This window comes from Ranitomeya variabilis, chromosome 8 (assembly GCF_051348905.1).
Source record: "Ranitomeya variabilis isolate aRanVar5 chromosome 8, aRanVar5.hap1, whole genome shotgun sequence".
Classification (NCBI taxonomy): domain Eukaryota; kingdom Metazoa; phylum Chordata; class Amphibia; order Anura; family Dendrobatidae; genus Ranitomeya; species Ranitomeya variabilis.
This window is the reverse complement of record NC_135239.1, coordinates 196,764,757-196,777,960: the sequence shown is the minus strand read 5'-3', so window position 1 is coordinate 196,777,960 and position 13,204 is coordinate 196,764,757. Positions and strand designations below refer to the sequence as shown.

General features: G+C 41.2%; 1 protein-coding gene across 9 annotated transcripts in view; it reads left to right on the top strand.

The window, feature by feature from the left end:
- Positions 1-13,204, top strand: part of MAGI1 (membrane associated guanylate kinase, WW and PDZ domain containing 1) — a 446,025-nt gene that overhangs the window by 352,256 nt on the left and 80,565 nt on the right. For 7 of the 9 annotated variants that reach the window (XM_077275976.1, XM_077275974.1, XM_077275972.1 and 4 more), the window contains 2 exons: positions 4,272-4,307; positions 11,860-11,917. In XM_077275976.1, coding sequence (XP_077132091.1) covers positions 4,272-4,307; positions 11,860-11,917 — 94 coding nt within the window. The remainder of the gene's footprint in view (positions 1-4,271; positions 4,308-11,859; positions 11,918-13,204) is intronic. The other 2 variants (XM_077275973.1, XM_077275979.1) reach the window with 1 other exon arrangement.

The window sequence follows — 13,204 nt, the reverse complement described above, 5'->3', positions numbered from 1 at the left end:
AGTGCTGGGGACATGGTTGGACCAGGAGGCACGTGGGCAGCTAGTTCAGCAGTGATAATCTCCTGATGATAAAACACTCATTGTATTGAAGTAACAATACACATTATTGAAATCAGGGTCTCAGTTCCTACCTTGTGCTACCCTCAGATTACATGTTTAAATAAAAACGCTGCTGATGGATTCATTTTAAATATTTAGTTTTGTGATCGGTGTCTTTATTGGGAACACACATAACGTTAGTGGGATAACATGAAATCCTTTTCTACACTGAAAGTAAACCCCTATTTAAAAAAAATACTAAAAAATAATAATGCTTGCCAACTTGGTTTCAGAATTATGCAGCTATTCTGACATTGGGATCTCTAAGTAAATGCACCTGCCTCATCAGGTCTAAATATCACCAACAGCCTTGTCTTATGGTGGCTAAACTCGTGTTCGATGTCTGATGTCCGGGGGCACATGTCAGTGGTGTATTTTTGGGTTACGCCTTTTATAGGTGGAGGAGAGGTCAAACACTTGGCAACCACTAAATGCACTAAAACTATTCTATGTGCTTGTTATATACTGAGCCCCAAAAGTTTTTTCACAGGGTCTCGTATATGAAAAATCCAAAATATCTGCAACCCGGGAATTTTTTGTGTCTACTTTCCATCTCTCTTTAGTTTGAAAAAGGATTGTTGGGAGTAGGCGACCCCATTTATGAATTTCAGCTGACCCTGAGAGAAAATGCAAGAATAAATGCTTAACCAGTAAAGTCAACCGGCATCGTTATCATCCATTAATGAGCCTTGGTGGATGGAAGTTTCTATTTTAAAGAATAATTAATTTTTTTTTGGTAATATTAATTATTGGTTAGTCTTTGCAAAGTTCTGAACCTTTGTAATAGAATCCATCACTTTATCTGGCTTCTTTTTCTTCTAGACTCTGTGCTGAAAGGGCTGTTTTACCTACTTGGTCCATGCACTTAGAATCGCTGTTTTAAACGGCAAGACTATTAAAAATCCGTACCCCAGTCTGTAGTCCTCTGCTCTACGTCCCCATGCTTAGACGGCGAGAAAGTTTGTAAATTGTGTCTGAGCATGAGAGCAGGAAGAAGAAAAGATTGGAAAGGCGTATGGATAATTGCTAGACATCAGTTCAAAACAGCTATTGAAAGTGCATGAACAAGGCAGGTAAAACAGTATAGAGATTGAGACAAATAGAAGCAATATAAGGTAAAGGAGCACATTACAAAGGATCTAAAACGGATCAATAATTAAATAAAAAAGTTTAGTTACAAATAAATAAATCAGATGCTCCAAGGGAATCTATCACCAGTTTTTTGCTACTCCATCTGACAACTGCATGATGTAGGGACAGAGACACTGATTCCAGCGATGTATCACTTAGTTTACTGGGTGCAGCAGGTGTGAAACAATCCCTGCATATCCCCTCCCATACTCCTAATTGGCCTCTATAGGCTCACAGAAAGCAGCTAATCAGTAGCGGAGGCGTGATTGGACCAGGAGGCCAGAGATCCCTACTCCTGTAGTGATAATCTCCTGCTGATAAAACCCTGATTTTTATTGAAAGTGTAAAAAGCTGACCAGTAAGTGACACATCGCTGGAATCAGGGTTTCTGCCCCTAGATCATACTCCTCTCGGATTACATAGAGAGATAAAAAAAACTGATAATAGATTCCCATTAAAGCTGGATTTAAACTTTTGAAAAAGAATAGAACTTTGTAAAGTATTTAAACCCCAAATTTGTATTATCGTGTGAAGTAGGCTAAAGCTATTCTACCAAATCTATCCCATTCAAAAAGTTTGTGAAAAATCATTAACCAATCAAGGTGTGACCTACTGTAGCCAGAGTGTCGGGAAAAAAAAGCCATAAGTAAACTTTATGTATTTTTGGACTATATGCTTCCAATTAAATTTAACTAGTTGGACGACTCTTAAATAAATAAATAAAAATAAAACGATACATTTGTCAAATTAGGTTCTTTTTGTATCCTGCGCTCGCAACGTTTAAAGTCTGCGTGAAAGCTAGTTATGGAGATTAAATACTTCTGTCCTATAATTCCTATCTCTGGAATTAGAAATATTAAATCAAGTCTTATTCTGTAATGCTCAATTACTCCCGCCTATCGAATTACTCGTATATACCCCATGTGCCACGTAAAAAGTTTTTCGGTATTCATGAAGTCGTCTCCTACAGCTCCCCGTGTTACAATAGCCGACTGATTAGTGTCATAAAAATATGAAGCGGAGCAAAGAATGTAGGTTTTTCATTCACAATAGACGCCTTTGGACTGCTTTAACATACAATTTAAAGGGGTTGTCTGTGGAGGAACGAAGCCCTCCTTCATATTATTCCATGGATGAATATATGAGGATTTCCCTAGCAATTTCACACTTTCGACAGTACGGACTGCGATAACCGGACCGACTGCTGGGTCTTTAGCCCCGAACCCAGGTGACCCGCGGCTGGTCCGTACATCACTGTCCCTGCTTGCAGCGGGAATGTCGGACGTGTAATACCGGCCTAACAGTTCATTTCTGGGTGTTAGGAAAGTTTACTTTGTTTTTAAATAGAGGTTTTCTTACAATGACAGTCCCTGTAAGATGAGGCAAAAAAAAAAAACCCTTTAGAAAACACTGTTGGTCCCTTTAAAATGAGGCCTTGCAAAAACAAAATGCTGAAAATGTTGAAAAATCAACAGGAATTCTATGATTTCAGTAAAGTGAAGCATAAGTACAAAATTAAAGGCATTTACTTTTTTTTTTTAAACAGCGCCACTCGTGATCACAGGTTGTATCTGGTATTGCAGGTCAGATCACTTGATGTGAATGAGGCTGAGCTGCAATACCAGACACATCCAAAGGCGTGTGGCGCTATTTTTTTTGTAAGATTGCAGATGTAATTTTAAACATTTTTATACAGCCCTTTTAAACAAGAGAGGTCATATAATATTTAACAAAAAAAATTACTTTTTTATTTTTTTCCTCTCTCCAGAAAAAGCGCCACACTCGATCAAGGGGCTGTATTTGGTATTACAGCTCAGTAAGTGAATAGGCTGAGCTGCAATACCAAAAATCACCAATAGACAAGAGTGGCGCTAGATCAAACCAAAGTCTGTACAGTTTAGGGATGGTATTTTTTCCTGTTCATTTTTCGTTTCTCATTCTTACTAACCATTCATTTGTCAAAGTAATGATGACTGGGAGATTGTAAAAGTATTGAGGATTTGGGGCTTATTTCTCATCCTTGCCAAAATCCAGGTCCGATGCTGAGATTTACTGTATGATGGTTTATAATCCGTTTATTTTGCGGTAGTTCTATTTAGTTTAGATGAAAATGCAAGGTCACATAATGCTGTAGACCGGTGGTCTCCATCCTGAGACTTTCTAAGTGGGGAGCTCCATCCTGAGACTTTCTAGGTGGGGAGCTCCATCCTGAGACTTTTCTAGGTGGGGAGCTCCATCCTGAGACTTTTCTAGGTGGGGAGCTCCATCCTGAGACTTTTCTAGGTGGGGAGCTCCATCCTGAGACTTTTCTAGGTGGGGAGCTCCATCCTGAGACTTTTCTAGGTGGGGAGCTCCATCCTGAGACATTTCTAGGTGGGGAGCTCCATCCTGAGACTTTTCTATGTGGGGAGCTCCAGCCTGAGACTTTTCTAGGTGGGGAGCTCCATCCTGAGACTTTCAAGGTTGGGAGCTCCAGCCTGAGACTATGGGGAAAGTTCTGAGACTGTTCTATTCTACATACAGGTTGATTCTCTCTGATTTTGAAATATTTTTGATCTCTAAAAGAGGATTCCAAAAGCCGGCCATTTATAAAGTATCTTCCTTGCTTTGAATTGGCTGAATTTTTTACCAAATATTTTTTTTTCTGTAAATGATCTGTTCCAAGTTGCGGCTTATTGACATTTTTTTCCCTCTTAATTTTTTTCTACTTATTTATACGTTACAAACTTTATCGTAAATTTAGACTTTTTAATCAAAAATATAAAAATTGTACTAATTTTCTACAATTTTCAGTCTCAAATTTAAAATTTTGTAAATTGGATAATTTTGAACAGACTCATTTGAACACTTGAAAACCCATCACACATCACAAAGTTTCATCTTTTTTTGTTGTTGTTAACTTTCCAGATTAGATGGTATCAACCTGTCAACATTGGTTTTAAGTTTTTTTTTACTAATGGGAATTTCCAACTTGGTGTCGGTATCTGAATTTATTTTCTTTTAATCTCTCTGTCTCATTTACTGCTCTTGCCTTGGAGAAGAAGGGGTCCACACCGAGGAACTGGACAGTGAACTAGGTAATTTGTCCCTCTTCATTTTGTATTATCTTTCACAGCTGCAAACATGATATTTTACTGTTTATATATATATATATATATATATATATATATATATATATATATATATATATATATATATATTTTATTTTAAACAAATTAGTGCTCATGTAAAGGCAATAGATAATTTCCCATTTGACTCATGGCCTGCCTTTACAGTTAATGGAAGCATGTAATCTGATTGGTCAAAAAGCATCATGTGACCATGCATCTACCTTTTATTTTTCTTACTTTCAAAAATTAACATTACTTTTTTTTTTCAATTTTGTGATTTTTACAATGAGGATTTTGTTTTTTATTTTGAAACATGCAAAATTGGCTTTCCCAGCATTTCTAGTTTTCTAAATACTTTCCTTTATAAAATAGAAATTATGGAGCATTTTTATTAGAGCACGGGAACAAATTAATTGACATCTGGGCATTACCCAGAGTCTCTACACCAAGGGTGGGGAATCTTTTTTTCAGCCAAGGGTCATTTGGATTATTATACCGTCCCTCGGGGGCTGTACAAATGGTGCTAACTCCGCCCACGAAGTACATTCTGACGTTGGCACTGGTGTCAGGAAGTAATTGTTCATTGCACACTCCTCAGCGGGAACACTGCGTGCGCATGCTTACAGAGCAAGAAGAAATTAATGGGCCGGGGGCTGTCAAAATACATCTGCCGTCCCATGCACTGCGGTCCCCAGGAGTCTACCCGGGGGCCAGATAAAAGATCATCGAGGCTCGTAAACTGCCCATGGACCTGAGATTCCCCATCCTTGATCTACACAGTCTGACATTGCCAGGACTAATTGGACCGTATCAAATTGTGTAGGGCACATTTTATTGATACGGAGAATCGTAAACCCCAATTTTTTTGCTTTTTTTTTCCCACGAGGAACCACAGAAGGACGGCATACTGCAGAATTCTAGGAAAAAATACAACTATGTCCTAAAACGGAAGTGTCTGTAGAGATCACAGGTCCTTCATTCTTTTTGATGTTCTTGCATGTGGTCGTCTTTTTGTCATCCATAAAGAAAATCTAGACTGTACTCTAACACTTACTAACACCAACGCCATTATGTGAACACATTCATACTATGATTTTTGGAAAAAAAAAATACGATGGAGTGTTATTAAAATGATATCTGTGCCATAGACTTGAATGGGACATGCACAACTTCCTCTCCGTCAGCTCCTCCTAGCTGGCGGAAAACGGAGAACTCCTGGCAATCGGTGGATTTTCAGTGGTCAGATCCACACGATCTAACAGTTACTCCCTATCCATTGGATAGGTGATGATTTGTGTAGACCAGAAGACTTTTTTATTTTTATTTTTAAGTTTACAGACTGTGAACTAGAGTGCAATAAAACCCCACAGAATGGCTCTTGATATGAGCGTTCCAGGATTTTCTGTAGATTTTTGATTATTTTTGACCCATTTCAAAGGGAATCGTGGGGTTGGTTGAGCTGGAAGCAAAGAGGAGAGATCCAACTCCATGGACATAAAAATCTTCTTTATTGGTAGATGTTAAAATTCTAAAAAAAACATCCATATCGGCTTAGAGCAATAAAAAATACTAACGCGTTTCTGGTGCGAAAAGCATGTTATCATGGTTAATTGAGCCACATAGTACCTGGACGGGAGTGGCGTTGTGCCAGGAGAAATTCAGTAGGGTTTTTGGTGCTCCATGGACTCTTACAGATCCAAGATCCCAACTGACAAATTCTACAATTTTCTGTCCATGCACATAAGATTGTCCGGCGCGTGTTGGTGCTGCAGCAGATCTACCTCCCCCAGTTCCCCATACGCGAATGCTCGACGCGGTTGTGTTTTCAGCAAGAAGGAAACTGCTGTCAGACACCATGGCAGTGACTTATCTTCCATTGACAACAAATCCTTACATGGGGCTCCTCTACAGCTCCGGCATAGTACTTGGATGGGGGTGGCGTTGTGCCAGTAAATAGTCGGTAAGGGTCGTGGCCACCACGGAACCTTGAAGTACCAGGATCCTAACTGTATACGGAAAAATTCTACACATTTTTCACCTTAACGGGTTTTCAGTTTTGGATAGCCCCTGCAATTTTTTCAATTTCTTTTTTTAAGAAACTTCACTTGCCCTTTTTGGGTCCAGCATGGAGTCTCCACCGCTACTCCAGGTGTTTGTTACTGACGTCACAACGAAAGCGCTGCAGATGATAACCGTCACCGAAAGCAAAAGAGGAGACTCGGCACTGGACCCGCGGAGGCCGAGTAAAGGATAATTGCGGTAGTTTTTTCAAAACAAACTGCAGTCGGGGAAGAAGGGTTTTCCGAAAAAGAAAAAAACCCTTAAAACTTGGTAAGGCTCGAAAAAAAACTGCCGATTGTTGGTTTGACAGACCCGAGTGCTCTCTCAGGACAGCGCAAACGTCATGGAAAGAGGAGAAAGCCGCTGCCGTCGGACGATCGACTGGTCCTGCAGAAATCGGCGGGTTCGGAGGACTTTCCTTGTATATGGGGGAAAAAAACAAGGTTCACTCAAGGCCGTTGCCCAAAGTTCTTCTCTTCCTCCAGTTTTTTTTCTCGATAAGTCAGTTTAATAGGAATATTTATTAAACTGTTTAGCAGCTCTGCAAATTTTGAGTCGCTTCATTGCGTTTTAATATTTTCTTCTTAATTTAGACCGAGCCGCAGTCATACACTCTCGGGGAACTAATAGAGAATTAAACGGGACTAATTGCTCTTTATGACGTCCCCTTCAGAAGCTCGGCACGCACGGCGCGTTTAGGCCGATGTGATATATTTTGGGCTAATAAACAGAAATATGCAAAAACTGTCATGGACGGGAAAAAGAAAAATTAACCACTGAATCTCGAGCAAATTTATCTTCTATGTCTCTGCTTGATTTTGTAACTTGACTGTAACCCAGATTTTATAACTGATTACAACCCATAACTGTAACACCGTAATGCCGATTTTATAATTGATGTAAATGCAAATGTTATTAGTCTTCGCTCCAGAACAGCAATTTCATTCTGCATTAGTTACTGGCCTTCTTTACGGAGGTGTAACATACGGCCCCTGAAGCAAAATCTGTGACTGGTCCGCATCCCGACTATCACCCAGTGTTTATAGTACTAAACTTGTCTCTATCTATGGGGCAAGGAACCTTTTGGGCATTTTTATATAAGGTGTGAAAAAAAAAATCTAAAAAGCTCCACGAATAATCATATATTTTCCCACTAAGCTCAGGTCTCCCTGGTACATTTGGAATGTGTCAAAAAGTTGTCCAGTCAGCCGGTAGCTTATTTTAGAGCATAAAGAGCTGAGAAGATTGATATATACGTTTTGTGGGAAAATATTCAGCATAACATATTTATTCATCTAAATCCTGCTTCCTCTGGGCTTGGGGGTCCAGTAGGCGGAGCTATTGGGATTGGAAGTCCAGTAGGTGCAGCTATTGGGATTGGGAGTCCAGTAGGTGCAGCTATAGGGATTGGGAGTCCAGTAGGTGCAGCTATTGGGATTGGGAGTCCAGTAGCTGCAGCTATAGGGATTGGGAGTCCAGTAGGTGCAGCTATTGGGATTGGGAGTCCAGTAGGCGGAGCTATTGGGATTGGGAGTCCAGTAGGCGGAGCTATTGGGATTGGGAGTCCAGTAGGCGCAGCTATTGGGATTGGGAGTCCAGTAGGCGCAGCTATTGGGATTGGGAGTCCAGTAGGTGCAGCTATAGGGATTGGGAGTCCAGTAGGCGCAGCTATTGGGATTGGGAGTCCAGTAGGCGCAGCTATTGGGATTGGGAGTCCAGTAGGTGGAGCTATGGGGATTGGGAGGGAGTCCAGTAGGCGCAGCTATTGGGATTGGGAGTCCAGTAGGCGCAGCTATAGGGATTGGAAGTCCAGTAGGTGCAGCTATAGGGATTGGGAGTCCAGTAGGTGCAGCTATTGGGATTGGGAGTCCAGTAGGTGGAGCTATGGGGATTGGGAGGGAGTCCAGTAGGCGGAGCTATTGGGATTGGGAGTCCAGTAGGCGGAGCTATTGGGATTGGGAGTCCAGTAGGTGCAGCTATAGGGATTGGGAGTCCAGTAGGTGCAGCTATTGGGATTGGGAGTCCAGTAGGCGGAGCTATTGGGATTGGGAGTCCAGTAGGTGCAGCTATTGGGATTGGGAGTCCAGTAGGTGCAGCTATTGGGATTGGGAGTCCAGTAGGTGCAGCTATTGGGATTGGGAGTCCAGTAGGTGCAGCTATTGGGATTGGGAGTCCAGTAGGTGCAGCTATTGGGATTGGGAGTCCAGTAGGTGGAGCTATGGGGATTGGGAGTCCAGTAGGCGCAGCTATTGGACTCCTGAGGAAGCACAGGAAACACAGACCCAGTGAAGTCACTAAAATACAGGCTATTATGTATCTTTTTCGGACAAAGATTTAGTTAATGGTTTGTATTCCCCGTAGATTCCTACCATTCCTTTGTTTTACCCAGTGGACTTATTTGCTATAAACACATAATTTTTTTTCCCTTTACTTGGTGTACATGCCGCTGTTCTCCTGAATCCGGTGTCATTTTTCTTTTGATTCTGCGCCTCTCCGTTCCTGAGATATGGCCTTGTCTTCCCTGTATATAAATCTAGTCTTGTTGGCCAACAAGGCGTGGTCTTCGAGAAAACTCCCACTGAGAAGAATTGAGGCCAGCGCCCATGTGGCTAAAAGATTAGATTTATGTACTGGGAATAGAAGGTCGTATCTCGGGAAAGGAGAGGCGCAGGAACAAAAGAAAATCATCGCCGGATTCAGGAGAACAGCGGCATTTATATCAGGTAAAAGAAAAATGATTTAAAGCCAAATGAAAGGTCCCCTTTAAGTAGAAGAATACAGAAAGCACTTGATTATTTGAGTGATGCTCACAACTAGGGATGGTGTCAAATGTGCATATAGTAATGGAAGGAATTACTTGTAGAATAATTTAATCAAAGCAAAATAATCATGAGATTTTTTGCCTCAACTTGAGCAACTTTTGCCTCAATTTTTCCCAAAACGTGTCGAGAATACAATAATTTATTCGGTAGAAAATAAAAGATTATTTTATGGAGGAATATTAGGAGTTACAGAAAAGACTCAGATCTTCTATAATTTCCCCCCAAAATGTTGCTTACACTATAGGGCTTCTACCTACAATAATTTCCACCTACAACCAATCCACTTGTCTCTAATTGCGTATTCAGTCACCCACCCGTCTCATTAAATATCAGATTATGGAAATCTGTCAGTGGGATTTGCCTCTGGTCTGGAGCCAAACGGGAATGAAAACATCTTCTAATTAGTCCGTGTGTGTTTTGTGTTGTGCAGGAGTTTAGACTGCGCCATTTCCTACCCTTATGGCGGAGCGGAAAAAAAATCTGCTAATATTACTGTGTTAATGTGTATTCTGCACTTTCCTCCTATGTACAATATGCTTCTTGGGGTTTTAGTCACACGCAGCAATATTGTAGAGGTCTGTTTGCTAGGATTTGGGGGAAAAATGATGAAATAACGTTAATTACTGCTATGCTAATACCGCCTGATAGAGCTGATGCATGTGTCGGTATCAGGGATCTCTGGGTTATAGATCAGTAATGCAGGGCCCATAGTCTAAACCGAGAAAAAAAACAAAATGAGCGTATACCCTACAGAAAGTAAACTAGTATTTACTTGCCACTACCCTTTTTTGACCACCACCTGGCTACTTCATTTCCTTTCCGATGACAACCCCACTGTCATCATGGGTGACTTCAACATCTCCATTGACACTTCCCACTCAGCTGTCTCTAAGCGTCTATCTCTCACTTCCTCCTTCTGCCTCGCTCAATGGTCCTCCCCAGCTACTCACAAAGTTGGCTGCACACTTCACCAGTCTCTGCTACCTATCTAACCTCTCTAACCCATCTTTTCCCCCTTGTCTGACAATAACCTACTTACATTCTCTTCCCTCCCCTCTCCAGGTGCACAATCCCCACTCCACAAACTTACACACACTCGCAGAAATCTCAAAACACCTTAGAGTCCCTTCTCCCTCATAGGTTCTTGACTCGATGTAGATGTTCCCGCCACTTTATATAATATCATGACAGCTGCAACTCTCGAATGGGTCGCCCCCCTCACACCTACCAAAGTTTGCTCAATCAACAGGCGACCCTGGCACACCAGCCTGACTAAAGAACTGAGGCGGGCTTCCAGGGTTGTTGAGCACAGATGGAAAAGATCCTGTTCCAACGAGCACTCCTTGCATTCAAACAGTCCCTCACTACTTTCAAGTCCACGCTCACTTCAAATAAACAAACCTGCCTCTCATCTCCCTGTCACACAGCCCTAAACGTCTATTCAACACTTTCAATTCTCTCCTCCATCCCCCAGCACCTCCCTTTCCTCTCATTTCCGCTGAAGACTTTGCCTCATTCTTCAAGCAAAAGATCGATAACATCAGAAAAGGCTTTGACTTACACTCCCCACAGCCCTTCCTCAAAATTTCCCAGCCCTCCTCCAAAACCAGCTACTCCACCATTACAGAAGACCATCTTTCATCTCTGCGCTCCAGATCACATCCCTTGACCCAATTTCGTCCCAACTCATCCCAAACCTCACCACAATCTTCATCCCAACCCTAACCCACCTCTTCAACTTAACACTAACAACTGGTGTCTTCCCTTCATGCTTTACACATGCCTTGATCACATCCATCTTCAAAAAACCTTCATTGACACATCCTCTGTCTACCCATCGCCCAATATCACTTCTCCCCTATGCTTCAAAACCACAGGAACAAAACGTCCAATTTCTTGCACTTTGGACAAACAGGGCATGGCCGCCTTTCTAAGCTAAGCATTTAATCTGTATGGCTTCTCTTCGATGGGTGTCTGTCGGGACCATAGTCTGCTGTACGCCCATATCTACCTCTGTATGCATCAGCTTTTATATATTACATAAAGTTGTTTTTTATTTTTTGTGGAATATTTGATCACTTTTTTTTCCCCAATATAGCACCATATGGCGGCACTAATTAACACTTTTGGTGCAATTTAAATGGGCCATGATGCAGATTTACATCAAGTTATTATTTTTTTTGTATTTCGTATTTTATATAGCTTTACCAGCTCCATTCTAGAAATCTATCATGGGAATTTTAAGACTGAAGTTTGTGCAAAACTTGCATGGTAAAAAGTTGGCGAAAAACAAAATAACTACCAAATATTAGTAGTTGGAGGCAATGTAAGGATATATTATCATATTAAACATACAGACAGTTTTGCATTTGCACTGAAATTAATGTCCCCCCACACACACACACACACTCCGCACCCTCGTGCATGGGAGCTGCGTGCGGAAGCTGGAAGAGTTTTTTTTGTTTGTAAAGACTGGTGCCACCTACAGGTCAATATTACGTACTACACCCAATTTTTGAACTGCTTTCTGATATCACATTTTCTTGGGTCTGCGATATAAAAAATAAATAAGAATGAAATTTTCCATTTTATTATTTTTTATTTTTTTTTTTTCTTTCATTTTTTTTATTTCTTAGAATTGCCCGCCGGGTGGGAGAAGATTGAAGATCCTGTTTATGGAGTCTACTATGTAGAGTAAGTAATCCTCATTGCTTTACACTGCAGCTTGTATACATTGGTACATCAAAATGAATGATGGAGAGTGGTGGGGCGCGGAGCCAACTGTATCGGTATCAGTTCAAAGTGGCGCTCGGAGGGGCGCTTGGACAGAAGTTTTGGGCACTTGCACTTTCTTGGATCTTTAGCGCTAGATACATCACTGCTACTTTGAAAAAAATAAATAATGGTTGTCTGAGATTAGGAGGAACAGTCACCTTATTTTTTTTTTTTTACATGGCACCACTTCTGTGCCATTATTTACCTTCCGAATTTTGCATGGGACTGTCTCATGAAACCGGTCGCAAACGAGCATGGCTAATGCTAGTTTGCCTGAGGCCTTATTCACACGTCCGATTTTCACGTACGAGTGCCATACTTGGCTTTGGTGATAGTCTATGGGGCCATTCACATGTCCCTAATTTTTTTTTTGTGGATTGAATGGTCTGCGTAAAATCACGTTGACATGTCCGATTTATTAGCAAAGCAAATCTATGGTTCTGTGAAAAAAATCGGACCTCACTCGGATGGCATCAGAGTGCAGTCACATAGAAGATGCTGGAGTGTAAGTACCACCTTTTTTTTTTTTGTTTTTTTTTAGAGATATTAATAAAGATTGTATCTTTTTAATTGGGTTTCCAAATGAAATCTGTCACATAGAAGAAGGCGGAGAAACTTTTTTTTCTTTTCTCCACGTACGGGAAAAACGGACGACTCTCGAACAACACTCTGATCAGAATCATCGGTCTGTTTTTCCTCTGCTTGAGAAAAAACGGATATCTGAATGAGGTCTTAAAATGGGTGTTCCTGGAATGCTTTTTAGGCTTTCCCTGATACATTGGAACTTGGAGCTGCAATACCAGACCAGCCCATAGCTAAAGGAGGCGCTGTTTCGGGGGGAAAAAAAGCTGTTTTTTTTGTTTGTTTTTTTACTCTCTAATGACTTCTTTGTCATCTATTCAGCGACATATGGAGTAAAAATCCAGGAAAATGTTTCCATGTAAAATAATATGATGTCGTGGAGAAGTAAGAAAATCCTAGGATAACATTCCAGCCGGGTTATGGCCCCGCAGCACCGTACAGAGCCATGCTATCTATGGCAGCGCTTTATTACTGTAGCAGATGGTTAGATGTAAGGTTGTTTGTTAGGTTTTCTTTTTTTTCCCACCCCCCCTTACGACCGGATAAACATCCTGACAATTCACGTCATGTGAATGTGGCGGCCTCAGTGCACCTTATTCCTGTCCGTCCATAAAAGCCATTAAT